Here is a 15781-nt window from a genome sequence, read left to right as displayed (position 1 = left end):
CTGGTAACCTGAGGGAGGCATTCCTTACCACTGCTGAGGGGGAGTGGGAGTTGAGAATCCCCACTAATTTTCACTGTACCACCCTGACTAGAGGGGCACAGGTGCCTTGTTACTGCTTCTCACATGGCCTTCACTGAAACTGTAGTGAGGGTGAGCGGCCTCATTACCACTGAGAGGCAGTGAATATCCTGACTCCTAATTAGGCTTTCCTTGATATCCCCAGGGGGGAGTTCCTCATCACCATCAAATGGGCATACTAGTCCAGACTCTCCACATGGCCTCCACTAACACCATGGGTTGGGGAGGGCCTTGTTAACACCTAGTGGTGACAAAAGTCCTGGCTCTCCACTCAAGTCTTCTCTAACATCACCCAGGCTGGGGAGCCGGGGATACCTCCTTAAAGGCTGGTGAGGGTAGAATCTAAGGCTGTCTACTCAGTCTGTGCTAGTGGGGTGGTTTGGAGCTGAAGTCTTTTTCTGTGGTGTTGGGCTGGAGTAGAGCAGTTATTATCTAAAAGTGTGTAATCTTGGTAGGCTGCCTTTCCCAGGTCTTTTGGCTGTAGAGAGCAGACATTCCTTGGGATTCTTTTTATCTGTTTGTGCCCCTTGTAGTGTCTGGGTTGTCAGCGTCTCTGTCACCCAGACTGGGATACAAGGGGCAAAAAGAAACCCCAGGGAACTCACCACTATGTTGCTCTTTGGGTACCGACGTCCTAGTTGGCCTGCCTCTTTTCTCCACTTCTCAGAATCTTATGTGATTTTATAAATAATGTCCAGACTTTCTAGTTTTATTTAGCAGGGTCTAAAGGAATCAACTCCACCTTTCCAGAAGTGAAAATCTCAAATATATACACAATTTAATCACAGTTTCATTATGGTTAGAAGGAAAAGAAAATAACCTCTTTTTAAAAGGAAGCAATTTCTATGAGAAAGTTTTGGCAGAGTTGACTTATTCAAGGAACAGTGTGGTAAAGTATATCTTTAAAATATTTTAGTAAAATGCAATTGTAAATAAACCAGGAATATCAAAGAAGAAATCAGAGTGAGCTAGCAGCAACCACATCATGTTTGCCACGAGATACCGTTTTCTGGTTAAAAAAATGACATATTACTAGCCATTATGCAAACCAATTTAAGTACATAGTACTTTCCTTTTTCTCTCTTTTTCCCTTCCCTCTTTCCTTCTCTTTTGCTCTTCTTCCCTAATGCTCTTCTTAACTTTCTTTTAACATGAGAAGAAAAGTGAAGCATTAAACTGCAGTGGAGCAGATGGCTGCTCTCTCAACAACAATGTAGTGTTTCCAAAGTGTATTCTCTGAGACACCTGTTTTCGGTGTTTACACTGTAAGACTGTACTATAGTAAAGTAGGTTTTAGCTTGAAAAATAAAAAGCGTTCCATAGTCAAATATGTTTTGAAAAATGATGGATGAAAAAGTCTAAATGGGTTTGTTGAATATGCACTGTGAATGTCCAAGAGCAGAGAGGAAGTAAACAGCATTTCCTAAACTCTCATACTAGCATTCCACAGAACAAATTTTTGTGAAACCGCCATAGGGATATTTGTTGGTTAGCCAGCAGCCAAGTCATAAAATAAAACTGCAAAGCATCAAATAGCAAGGATTCATATGTTAAATGACTGCTCAGCACCTGTAAGCAAGTCTCAAAACTTTTTAATAACAGATGTGAAAAAACACAGACATTAAAGATTTGGTAAGCAGTGACTGAACCAACTCAATATAATTTAGAGATATCTTCACTTGTGTCTCAATTACTGTATTTTTTTCAAACTTATTTTAGATCGTGGACTCTCCGTTTATATTGAACTATAGTGATTTAATATATATATTGCTATTTTAAAGCTTTATCTTTATACAAAAAAGGTTGGTTGATTGCTTAGAGTCTTAGCTAGGAAAAGCCATTTAGTTTCATAATTCAAGCTACCATCTAGTGGCCGCTATGTAAATTGCAGGCAAAATATCTGGACTTTGGAGCTAGTCTAAGATTATACTGTACTTATTAAATGGCATCATATGTTTCATATTCCAGTCTTAATGGCTGATGAACTCCATAAGAAGCTGTGTAATAAAGAATTAACTACTTTAGGCTCATTTGATTATATTATCACTTATGAAATCTTTGCACTCCAAAAATTTCTTAATCAAACAGTATTTCCCACTGATTCATTTAAAGCAAGACATGGCATCTACCAGACCTGAGATGACAGGTGATTACTACCCTATGTTTTCTGTGCTAAGGGAGAGAAGGCTTTTTGCTTGCCTTCACAGTGAGGTGATACAGGGATAAATAAGAAAGAAATTAGCATCCCAATGAAGAAGACCTATCATTTATGCAACAGTTCCACCACTAGCAAGTTATAAAGCCCAGTTTTATCCTTTCAATTATCTATTTCATAATAGCAAAATTATTCTTTTGTTCACATAGCTAATTATTATCATATCATAGAAAGGTATCAGTCTTGCACTATGCTAACAGTTAAAGGGATAAAGGGCTGAGAGTCCAATAAAAAAGGCAATCTAATAAAACAATGAAAGACAGGGTCAAACATATAACCTGTAGTTAAAATATAAGAATTATACTTGTATTAAAAATAGTCCATTTAAATAAAATTATTACAACTTATAAAAAAGTAACTAATATAATTTTATATGTTAAAACATATATCAAAATGTGTTAAATTATTATATGATATTAAATTACAATAGTTTTCCTTACTTGAGCTTTCAGGGTTTGTAGTTGTCCTTCGTAATTCTGAGTCATTGCTAAGTTACATTTTTCCAGACTGTCCAATTTCTGTCTAAGTAACCCCACCTGCATCAAGAATAACATTTAATTTTGATTCTTCTAAATTTTGCCTGACACAAATCAGAAAATGTGCAAAAAAGGAGTACAGTTTAAATAAAACTGCTGTACCAAAACAAGAGTAAATATTTGTACCACAGTTCTTAAAATAGCTATTAATAATTAAAGTCACAAAACCAAACATTGCTAGCACTATTCCGTTGGGCACACATTCGGACAGTACAGTATGGATGTTTGACAAAAGATCCTTATCACCATCACACTTTAAATTAAGGTTTAGAATTTACTTTGCGTTATCTTTTCAGGAGGCTATGTCATCATACTCAGGCAGAACCTCTACGGATACACCTCAGCTTTTATTTTTGTCTCCACTGCCTTCAGTGAGCTCTGCTTTGGTGGGACCATGGAGCAATGATCACATTTTTATAAGAAAGAAAGGAATAATATATAAGAGGAGTCCTTAGAGGTTTGGCTGACAGAAATTGTCTGCTTAAAAAGCAGGTGAGGCACCTGCTGTGATGACACGTCGGTGTTATCACAGATAATGGAAGTAAGAAAACAGTCCCTTGCATATTCCAGGTCTGATGACCGGCCTCTACTACGGAGGGAAACCAGGTGCCAATAACTAAGTTAACTGTGCCAAACAAGAACTCCGTTAACTATGTGAAAAACTAAGTTCCTTTTTTTTCTTTTTTCTTTTTTTTTTTTTAACGTTTATTCATTTTTGAGAGATGGAGGGAGACAGAGCGTGAGTGGGGGAGGGGCAGAGAGAGAGGGAGACAGAAACCGAAGCAGGCTCCAGGCTCTGAGCTGTCAGCACAGAGCCGGATGCAGGGCTCAAACCCAAAACCGTGAGATTGTCACCTGAGCTGAAGTCAGATGCCTAACCGTCTGAGCCACCCAGGCGCCCCTAAAAACTAAGTTCTATTGAGAGGCCAATAAAGGTAGAGAAATGCCTGATGAACAAGTTGACTGATGATATTTTAGTATAGGATTAATGTAAACACCTTCTCTTATGCCTCACCCAAAAGAAAAATTCACAGACACAAAAGTCCACATTAGGTAAAGTGTATGGTTTTCCTGAACTCCTCCAGAAGCCCCAGAGCACTTAGATACTCTACAACCACCAACAGGACTGTAAGCAGCATTACAGGGGCTGGGAAGCACCCCTTTTAAGAGGGTGCCCAGATATACACATACACCCCCTTCACCAAACACTTTTCTCCCTTGGCCTGCAATCGTGTCTTGGCATTTCACTTCTCTCAGGAAATATTCTTCTAGTAGATTAGAAAAGCCTCTTGAACTCGGCCATGTCCAAAGACACAGTTTGGACAACTACTTTGCTTCTACAGCTGCAAAAGCACTGACATCTTTGCTCGCAAACGATATTTATTTCACATATATACTGAATGTCTATTTACTTTTCTAGATGGCACTGACATTTTATGTTTGTCTGCATCAGCAAATTTGGATGGGTTTAGGTTCTGATTGTCACTTATTTGATAGAACACATTTCGCATGCTATGACAGAATTGTTAGCAATAAATCCTACTGCTGATGCCTGATAAAAAGGATACATAATGAAAAACATATTCTGAGGGAATAAATATTATTTATAACAGTCTGAGGAATTAACATGTTATTAACACATATATTCAGTACCTCTTGACCTTTCTGATCCAAACAAGTTTGTGCATTTGCCAACTCTTGATCCCGAAGATCTAATCGTGTCTCCAAAGCCCGCATTTTCCTTTCCCAGTCCAATTTTTTGTTGCTTACCATGATGTCAATTTGTTCCATTAATTCCTGAAGTTCAGCCTCACAAGGAGAAGCTCTGGCAATTGTCAAAAAGTAAAGCACATTTTAAAAGAGTGAAATGTGAGGACGGGAAAAATTATTCCATTGCTCTGAACAGCTTGATCAATTATTTCTTCAAATTGTTCAATTATTTAAACAGGAAGAAGTCTGAAAGCTGGGGATAAATTTTATATTAAAACTGAAAGCTAATTTCAGTTAATATACAGTACATTTTTAAAAATGACATTTTCTAAAGTATAGGTGCTGTCATAATATAATGCAATACATTGCTAAAGTGACTGCTTATATTTTCTTAGTGTAGGTGGTAGTGTATGGGTCTCCCAGAGCCAAAAGTTTTGACATAGACAAGGGAGTCCTAAAGTGGAAACACATCATGCGGATTATGTCAGAAACAAGGTCGCAATAAAGAAAGTTAGCTAAAAAAATAAAATTAAATAAAATTTTTAGAGTGGGCTGATTCCATGGCAAATTCTAATTATGAAAAATGGCTCAGTGCTCTTACATGTAAATACACATGTACCTATGTCTATCATAACTTGAGTAAATTTGATGCAGGCAAACCGGGACTTCAGTCGTGCCTATCAAGGACAGAAGGGCAACCCCAGGCTAGGTAGGACCAGATTCAAGGATACTAACTGAGCTACAGAGTTACTCCTGCAGGAGGGGAACTTGGCGTGATCTGGCTGGTATCCCTTGGGAAGGTATCTGATCAGGCAGGTGTGGGCAGAGTAATGTAAGTCTTTAGATAATGGTGATATTATTAGTCAGATGCGGGGCAATATCTTGGGTCTTAGAGGGTCTATTTATATTTGAAACAAAACTGCTGGTGAGAGCTAGATTTATGGAGACGCCTATTGTGCTTCTAGGGTAGGGTTCTCCTTCAAAGAAGCTGATGCATTCCACAGGGACCTGGCATAAGTCCAGTTATTCAGACTGGACAAGCCTCAGGTTTCAGCCTAAGGAACACACAAATGTCCAGATTAGAAAGCAAGTTATTTCAGGATCCATTCAATGGTGGTGATGGGGCCTCTACTACATTTGTGTAGGCGTGAGGAAGGCAGGAGGGAAAGCAGGTGAAGAATAATATTTTCTCCATTCGGTTTCACCAGGTCAGAATTTTAGAGGTGATTAAGGATCATTTAGCATTTTGAAAAACCTCAGGCCCAGAGAGGTCAAGGTCACACATCAATTAGTAGAGGAGCCAGATCTAGATCCTAGGCAGCTGTCTCCCATCGTAAGCTCCCTTCTGTGCACCACACAGCAAAAGACATGATGCACTGAATAAGAACTTGCTTGAAACATACAGCATAAATTAGTTCTATTGCATTAGGGTCAGAAACAGGTATTAGAACCCAAAGAACTCAGAATTTCCAGAGTCACTTTCTAAAATGCCCAGTCAGCATGAACATGGGATATTCCTGTGATTGGTTTATTCAACAGCAGACTCACCAGTTCTGTCATCAGAGAGCTTTTAAGTACAAAGTGCAATTCTACAGTCTTCTGGCATTCCTGGACGAAAGACCAAAGCCTTTCCCATTTTTATTTAAAACATAAAACAAACCTGAGGAAAGGAAGTACTAATTCCTCTATAAATAAGTTGATGGAATTTTAATTGGAGTTATGATGTGGGGGAAAAACAACAGAATGAAAAGAATAGTTTTCACACCGTTTTCTTTTCATAACAACATGTATCACCCTTTATGGTAAACACATTGTTTTTTTCTGCTATTGTGAGCTCTGAACGCAGAAGGACTGTATCAGCCCTTCTCATCACCATCTTCCTGGAGCTCAGCACAGCACTCCAGCATATAGCAGATACTCAATAAATTTTTGAAAAATGAACAAGTGAGCTCTTCTCTTCACTATCTCCTTGACAGGTAGGACTGCACCACGTTGACGGAATTGAAATACAGGCCGAAAGTAGTGACATCAGTATTATTAAATAAATGAGTGAATGGTTTCTTTCCTCATTATGACTATGCTGTGCAAAAATGAGGATATTAGACTCAAGGTGAAGGGAGTTTTACAAGTCATCTTGTCCAACCAGTGTTTGTATACCTTTCACAGTCTTAATAGCATCATCTATGATGTCCTACTGGTCAGATTCAGGAGGTTTACAACAGAGCCCAAGATTCTGTATCACTAACAAAGATATCAAGTGATTCTGGCGCACACCAGGGTTTGTGATCTGTTTCACAATATCACTGTCAACAGGTCATCCAGCCTAGGTCTGAATGCTTCCTTTACCAGGAAACCACTGTCTGAGATTGCATCTAGACAGCGATGAGTTTCTTAAAGTTCTTTCTTATACTGAAGAGCTTTTTCATCCACTTATTCTAATTTGATCCACCGGGACCATGCACAACAAATGCCTTTTCAACACAGTAGACTAAGAGTACTTAATACAGTTATCAATATGTCAAATACAGCTATCAGTGTACCTCTGGCTTCTGCCAAGTTTTCTCAGCGTTCAAGAGTAGATACTGAACATTCAGACAGAGAATGGCTGGAACCTACGCTAACAGACTCTCACCCACAACCTCTACAGCAGTACTCCTAGAATTGTCAGGATGTGGTCAGACTGAGAGCTGCCTTAATTTTTCCCCCTATTTCCAACTCAGGACCAACTAGAGAAAACCAAACACGCTCCTCAAACCAATCACATAGGATGCCCCGCTTCTACTAATCCTGCCTCCAGTTTCCCTGTGCCAACAGCCCCCATCCAAGACAGCATACCTGAAGCCTTCTCTTTTGTTCACTGTGAAGCTTTCCCACCTCACCTTCAAGACTCTGCCAGATGCAAGTGATGGCTGCTGACGTCTTTGCTAGATCAAGCTTTCAATAAGTAGGCTTCATTTGTTCTCATTTGGGTGTCTTTGTTTATTTCCACAAGTATCTTTATTTCCTTCAATTTCTCATAGAGATTTCTTTTTTTTTCCACCACTCACTACCTAGTGTACTGCCTAGCAAATACTAGACACTTAACATACATTTGTTGAACGAATGAAAAAGTGAATGACTATGGTAAGATTTTCATAATTTGGTGGCTCTCCTTCACAATCCTGATGGCTCTCCACTGAACAAGTTCCTGTGTTGACTTCCTCCTTGAAATATACCATTCAGAACATTAACTTAATCCCCCAGGTATGGTCTAATAAGTTTAGAGGGGGACTCTCACATCCTTTGTTTTAGGTGCTATCTATACTTTTATTCAAGCAGATGAGGATCACCTTAGCTTTGAATCTGGGAGGGGGAAGGGCAAAGCAGTGATATTATACCATGTCAAGGTGAGCTTGTTTGTTTTTCTTTTTGTCCAAACATCTTTTTTTCATGCATGCTAAAAATAAAGCCACTATCTTGTGCTTGTTTCATTTTTGGGGGGTGCTCCAAGAGCAGGGCTTTATATGTATCCTTATTAAATTTCAGTGTGAGAGTTTCAGCCTCTCAATGTAGATTGCTATCACTGGTCTTTTTTTTTTTTTTTTTTAACTGAAAGAGAGAGTGGGGGGGAGAGAGAGAGCGCACATGCATGCGAGCAGAGGAGAGGGGCTGAGGGAGAGAGAAAATCTTAAGCAGGGTACATGCTCAGTGCAGAGACTGGCACGGGGCTCGATCCCACAACCCTGGCTGGGATCATGACCTGAGCTGAAATCAAGAATCGCTCAACTCACTAAGCCACCCAGGCACCCCTAGCCCTGGTTCTTTAATGTAGCAAACATTCATTCAGCGACTGCTGCCCACTGTGCGAGGAACTGGGAAGACAGAGACACGAGACCGACTGCCTGTGCAGAGATACTTACAAGACAGGCACAATAAGAGACTGATGAATACATGGAGCTCTTCTGGGACTAGAAAGGAGGGGTACTGAATACAGATTTGGACAGGATGGGTTACCACAGAAGCCTTCGTAAAAGAGCTTACGGGATCCTGTTTCTGACAGAAAATATATTCACTTTACCTCCCTGTTTTGTGTCAGCTGCGGATTTGAGAAGCATTACTTGTTTTACATATAAATGTTTTTTTCATACAAGTGACTGTAAAATATCATGAAAGACAGGATGGAGGACAGAGCTCTATGGCATTCTACTACATTCTACTACTACATTCTGAAGTCCTTCAGGGTGACAGGGATCCGTTGATTATTTCTTTTCTTATAATCAGTTTCTAACCCACTTAATTAACCTTACGATTTTTTCTCCCTCTCCCCATAAAAATGTCATGAAAAGCCCTGTAAAATATCATGGCAAAGTCCAAATAAAATTCTATCAATATGCTTGCAGACGCACCAGCATATGAGCCCTGTGAGCCAAGGCTGACCTAGTCTGCAGCGGTCAGGGCATGTCCGTGCGGAGTCCTGGTGACCCCCGCTTCTTCCGGATGCTCGCAGGCCACCCACGACTCCTTCCAGAGTACTACCGAAGATCCAGTCACACTCAGGCTTACGCTAAACCCAGCTTTCTGTCAAATTTAATATTCTCTTTTGAAATTCAATTGTCTCATCTTCCAGGATGTCTTCCTTTCTTCAGTTTTTCAGAGATAATTAAGAGCAGTTGAGCTGTCTCAGCAGCATCAATATTTGCTCCTAAATCTAGAGAGCTTTAAAATAAAATACAAAAGGCTTAGTTTAGCCTTCTTCACAGAGCTGAGCACTAACATTATTTATATTTTCATTTCTTCCTTTAGTCAAATGCTGACTGATGCTATGCTAATTGCTTTCCTGTTCTTGCTCTCACGGATCCTTACAACATCCCATAAAGTAGGACTTATTATTCCTATTTTAGAAAAGTTGAATGAGGCACTAAAAAAGAAAAAAGTACTCCAAGTCTTCTAGCTTTGGAGACTGGGTGGATTGTAACTGATACACTACTTGAGACATACAAACCCTGACCCTTACTGTCGGGTTTATCCTTGGGAGCAATTCACGAGAGAAGGATTCTGGGGTCAGAACAGAAGTCTTTTTGTTGTTGTTGTTCTTAATGTTCATTTATTTCTGAGAGAGAGAGAGAAAAGGAGAGAGTGGGGGAGGGGCAGAGACAGGGAGACAGAGGATTCGAAGTGGGCTCTGCACTGAGAGTGGAGAGGCTCAAACTCATGCCAGGCTCAAACTCATGAACTGTGAAATCATGACCTGAGCTGAGGTCAGAGGCTTACCCGACTGAGCCACCTAGGTGCCCAGACGACAGAAGTCTTAAGCCAGTAGGAAGGGGGCACACTGAGACTTGCAGGGTGACAAAACAGTCTGAGGAGCCTAGAGTCAAAATACCAGGATGTCAAATTTAAAGATGAAGAAAGCAAAATAGAAAGCTGATGATCTAAATGGAGGTAGTAGTGGCCGGTGTGTTGGAGGGGACAGGGGAAGGGAATGTGGAGAGGCATGCAGAGTAAACAGAGCTGGAGTAACATACATGTCCATCAGATACAATTCACCCAGTCTCCATGGACATGTATGTTACTCCAAAGTCCTTTCACATATAGGCTTACATGCTGGTTCTTACAAGAGCAGACCTTTATCAGATGGCTGTGGTTGTGGTAGGGTCCCCACCCTAAGGAAAGAAAAAAAAAAACTCAAGGCAACCTGGCTATACACATACGTGACAACATCCCTATGACCTTGTAACATGGGACCACTTAATCAGACTGCATGTTTGTGTGTTACCATATATGGGAGACAAAGAAGTAAAAAGTATATAAAAAATTAGGTCATGTGGCATTCAGGGCTCAGTTCTTTGGGTATGAACCCAATGGAGGGGTGCCAGCAGGAATAAAGTTGCTTCCTGGAAAGAAAAGCCTCGGTGTCATGACTCTCTGTGTGAGAATCCTGCTACAAGGTGACCATATGATCAATTATGCAAACTAGGACAATTCTGAAGGTGAAGGGGGCACTAATGATAATTATGCCAGGACAATAGGTATAAAGCAGTGATTATTCTGGGCAAACTGGGATGCAGCGTCAGCCTGCCCATCATCAAACTGGAAAATAAAAATGGATAAACAAGTCTACAAAAAAAAAAGTGAGTTCGGGCACCTGGGTGGCTTGGTTGGTTAAGTGTCTGACTTCGGCTCAGGTCATGATCTCACAGTTCGTGAGTTCGAGCCCGGCATCGGGCTCTGTGCTGACAGCTCAGAGCCTGGAGGCTGCTTCAGATTCTGTGTCTCCCTCTCTCTTTCCCTCCCCTACTTGTACTCTGTCTCTCTCTCTCTTTCTCTCAATAGTAAATAAACATTTAAAAAAAAAGTGAGTTCATTTTGGGACATAGATAGCAGAATAGAAATGGATCTTCAGCTTGAGAGAGAGAAGGGCAGGCTTAAAAAATAAATATGGAAGTCATCATGGAAGAAGGGGAGGGAATGAGGAAGGGAAGCATAGACAGAAGAGAAAGAGGAGACTACGGAATAGTCTAAGGAAATGCGTTTTCAAAAGGTTAACGAGCAATATGAGCAATCATACTGGGTCTTAACTTTTCCAAAATATTGTAATGAAACACATTCTAAAATGTGGTAATGTATTATTTGTCTTACTTATATTGCTATATATTTGGTGATACCAGTATAACTTAACTTTTCTGTGGTGGCTCACAGACCTATTCTTATTCCACACGTCAAATACCGCACCACACCAGAAACTTAAATAGTATGGAATGGGAGAGCTCCCAGAAGTCCCAGAATCCACTTCCATAGACATGTCTGAGATGTCTGCCTGCTCTTCACTCGATTGTTCCTCCTAAAACTGTAAAGTGAAAGGCTTCTACTTTATGACTCCTAGATCAGGATTTCACAGTTGCCCTTGTTCAAAATTAGTTACTAAATTATAGCTAAAAATAGCTCTTCTCAAGCACTTTTCTTGTTGTCCAAAAAATGCTATTTACCGTCATCCTTAGCGTGTGCTGACTTAGCAGTGTTACAATGCCTACTTTTACTGCACATTTGAGATGGTGGCTCATATTCGGTCCATTCTTCTCCCTCATCTGCAATAAGCTTAATGTTGATATGTAGAGGAGGTATAAATCCCACTATTCCTAAAAAGCATGCTTAGAAGTACTTTTAAAGGCCTCCATCATACTCATCAAAGACATTCAGAGAAATAAAATGTGCAATGTGATAGCTTCCAACTCCCTATCAATGTTTCATCAGAATTCGAGGTATATACAAACTTTAAATCTCATATTTTTACATTCTAAAAAGAGTGGAGGATCTTCTAAACACATGTATTACAGATAAATTTTTCCTTGAAACTTTTTGTATAATGACTATTCATTCTAGTTTTAATGACTATTGTATTACCTGTATTACAGATTAATTTTTTCTTGAAACTTTTTGTATAATGACTATTCTATTCTAGTTTTGAATAGAAAAGGGATTAAATGACTATCCTCACACATACTAACACTGCAGTCTTTCCCCAGATAGACCTTTTAGCAAGAGGGAATTTTAATTGTCCTAGAGATTGGCTTACAGAATCCAAACTAATGCATATGTAGCTTATTATGAATTATGCCATGGTTCTGTGTGTTAATATGAAATAATATTGGGATTTACCCCAGGTCTACTTCACTTTGCTTCTCCTGCAGATAAACCAGAAACTAGAAATTGTCAAATTTGATTACTCTGGAAAAGATTATGTGTGGCTGGGGATAAAGGGTGGAGGGAGAATAATGGGGGTAGAGTCTGGGCCATTCAGAAGGCAAGAGAATCAATCAAATTAAAAAGAATTTTCAATGCGCAAAAAGACTACTTTACCACAATTTATTAAACTACCAAAATATTGACTTATAGAATTTTTTTTTACAAATTATAATTAAAACTGTATTAAACTAAGAAACTGGGAAGTACGGTTGTGTTTAGGAATTAATATATCTCAGAGGGAAAGAACACTTTAAAGGTTAAAAAAGATGCACACATAGAGTACTGCTTTAAATAATTTTTCTGAATTAGACGTGAGAAGCTATACTTTAATATCCATCTGTCTTGGTTCTTTGAAAATACGACTTTCATGGCAGATTTAAAAAATCGGCAGATCATGCAGCAGATTTTTAGGAAGGATTTGATAAGATTCCATGAACGAGATGAATGGCTAAGATATAAGTCACAGAATAAAAAGTAAATGATTTAGTGGAGAAAAATGAGGCTTTCGGTTGAAGACGGATGAACATAAACATTTTGCTCCCTTCCCAAATTCTACTAAAATAAAGCAAAGGCATATTTTTAAGCTTCGAGCACAAAAATAATGGGAGCTAGCAGTAGAGAAAAAGCCAGGAAGCAACCCAGCTAGGTAGAGGGTAAATGCTGGTGGCCCAACTTACACCCTCTAAGTAGGAGAATTTAAAAGAGTGTTCTCTAGAATCTGATCAGCCTGAGACAGGCACTGAAAGAGACAAGCCCGATGACAAGTAGAGACGCCCGGTCAACAAGCCCCGCCCACGTCCAGCGGAGCTTCTGGTCAGCTTCCACTCCGCCATCTTACACAGGAGCGAGCAGTCAGGGATCAGGGACATTTGAGAAAAGCACTTCAACCAACTTGGTCAAATACAAACAGAAAGTGATTTTTTGAAGAAAATTTGGCAGAGAAGAAGAAAACTTCAAAAAGTAATAGTTAAGACGCTAGAGTTATTAACTCCGGAAGAAAACAAAATGTTATGCAGGGAAGGAAGCATCATCCCAGTATGCTATGGCTCAAAGGCGAAGGGCATTTACAAAGACATAACTAGGCAAACAGAATATTGATCCAACCAAAATTATGGTGTATACTTATTTTGAGAGTGAGAGTGAGAGTGGAGGAGGGGCAGAGAGCGAGAGGGAGACAGAGAATCCTAAGCAGGCTCCAGGGCTGTCAGTGCAGAGCCCCATGAGGGTCCTTGATTTCATGAACGAAGAGACCATGCATGACCTGAGCCAAAGTCAAGAGTCAGACACTTAACCAACTGAGCCGCCCAGGTGCCCCTAGAAAAGATATTTTAAAGAAGTAATCCATTATACGTGAATCCACTTATACAAGGAAAGAAACATTTGTAAAAGCAACGTTGCAGAATTCATACATTTAGGGACTCTATATATGTATTATGTTGACCTTAGGACTGCTCAGTGCATTTGTGTAATTCCTATTTAGAAATGCCCGTCAAAGGTTACTAAGCATAAGTTTTAGTAGTCTTCAGTTCTACTAGACTGTAGAACACCTTGGCTGGCGGCTGTGCTGAGCCCTCAGGGAGTTGCAGCTGCACTGTGGTTGGTGTCTAGATTTTGTAAAAAAACTGAGTTAGTTTCCCTTTTAGAGGAGCAGGGACCAGGAGAAAGGAGGGGCTGTGGAGCAGTTATTAGGGCCTGGGGTGAGGCATGAATTGAAGGATGTGGAGAACTATACCAGAGCCACACCCTCAGAATGACTGATTATAAAGGAGTTGATATAAGAGATCATGTCAGACACCACTTATTCATATTTTTAATAAAAGTCAAGGGTAAACTGCATTGATAAAACTGTAAAAGGAACAATGAAAGAGGCATACAAAAAAGAAGTTCTTGGAAATAAAACATGATTGCCAGTACCAAAGATCTCAATAGAGGCAATAAAAATAATGTAATCGGTGCTGAAAGAAAAGAGAAAACTCAAGAAATTCCTCCAGGACATAGAGCACAATGGACAACATTGGAAATTATGAGAGCAAAGAAAGATATAATCCTTCTAGGAGATGAGAATGAAACAAGAGTGGAGAACTACTAATCAAAGAAATAGAAGAAAATGTCACTGAGTTGAAAAGATTTGAATCTTTAGTGTAAAAATGTTCACCAAATACAGTGAAGGGTTATTGCAGAAGATTCCATACCTAGAATGTTAATCCAGTAAATTTGTAAATTCCAAGGATAAAAAGAAATCCTATAGGGGCACGTGGGTGGCTCAATTGGTTAAGTGTCTGACTCTTGATTTCTGCTCAGGTCATGATGTCAGGGTTAGTGAGTTTGAGCCCTGCATCAGGCTCTGCACTGACAGTGTGGAGCCTGTTTGGGAGTGTGTCTCTCTCTACCTCTCCCCCACTTACTCTCTATCTCTCTCTCAAAATAAATTAAAAAAAAAACTTAAAAAAATACTATATAAAAAAAGGAATTCTATAGACTTTCAGACACACACAACATGGGGGGAAAAAAAAAGGAAGAAAGGACAGACCTGAAAGACTGGCATTGGATTTTCCCTCTGCAATACTCAGTGCTTCCAAAGAGCAATGTTACACAGTTCCTGTATAAGAGTATGAGTAAGACATCTGAACATGTAACAGGTTAAGAAGTATATCACCCATGTTCATTTTTATGAAAAGATTACCTAAGGAAGTACTTCAGTCAAATTAAAATGAATTCAAAATTTTTTAAAAATTAAGAACAGGGATGGGTGCCTGGGTGGCTCAGATGGTTAAGCATCTGTGCCGGGCTCTATGCTGACAGCTCAGAGCCTGGAGCCTGCTTCAGATTCTGTGTCTCCCTCTGTCTCTGCCCCTTCCCCGCTTGCACTCTCTCTCTCTTTCTCTCAAAAATAAACATTAAAAATAGTTTTAAAAATTAATAACAGGGAAGATTTTGCATACAAACAACAGTAATAAGCAATGCAAACTTACAGCCATTAATAAAGGATTCTAAAATAAAAGTGGAATAAAATAATAATTAACATTATCCTATATGTAATAATTTATATATAAATTAATAGCGACCAGGAACTAGAAATCCAGATAACTTTTTGGAGGTGAGATAAAGGAATGGGGAAGCACAGGTGCTACTAAAGGTTAAGTCTTAAAAGAGAAAAAAGGATGGGGGAAGTCAAAGATACAGTTAAAATTCAAGATGCCAAAAGAGAAACCCAAATTTACAATGTTTGTAGAAAGTGTTCATTGAAAACTTATAAAATAGGATGTAAAACTTCTAACAGAAAATGAGGAAAAAGAAAACTAGCTCAGAGTAGCAAATTTGGGGAAATCAAAATGGGTCAAACGTTAGCATATTAATGATCATAAAATCCTCTTTTTAATGGCGAAGGCTCTCCAACTGAGGTATTTGTTAAATCTAACCGTATGCTATTTACAAGAGACACAATATTAAAAAAATGAAAACAAGGAAATGAGATAATAGAAAATATATATCGGTGTCTATTTCTGATTTCTGGCACAGA

At 39.3% G+C, this 15781-nt stretch overlaps 1 protein-coding gene across 7 annotated transcripts in view; it reads right to left on the bottom strand.

Moving 5' to 3' along the window:
• DEUP1 (deuterosome assembly protein 1) overlaps positions 1 to 15781 on the bottom strand; it is a 79028-nt gene that overhangs the window by 56104 nt on the left and 7143 nt on the right. For all 7 annotated transcript variants that reach the window (XM_078432998.2, XM_078432997.2, XM_078432996.2 and 4 more), the window contains exons 3-4: positions 4483 to 4654; positions 2734 to 2829 (exon numbers count right to left, since the gene is read on the bottom strand). In XM_078432998.2, the coding sequence (XP_078289124.1) occupies positions 2734 to 2829; positions 4483 to 4654 (268 nt within the window). The remainder of the gene's footprint in view (positions 1 to 2733; positions 2830 to 4482; positions 4655 to 15781) is intronic.

This window comes from Panthera onca, chromosome D1, assembly GCF_046562875.1.
Source record: "Panthera onca isolate mPanOnc1 chromosome D1, mPanOnc1 haplotype 2, whole genome shotgun sequence".
NCBI classification, from domain to species: domain Eukaryota; kingdom Metazoa; phylum Chordata; class Mammalia; order Carnivora; family Felidae; genus Panthera; species Panthera onca.
This window is presented reverse-complemented; position numbering and strand designations above follow the sequence as displayed.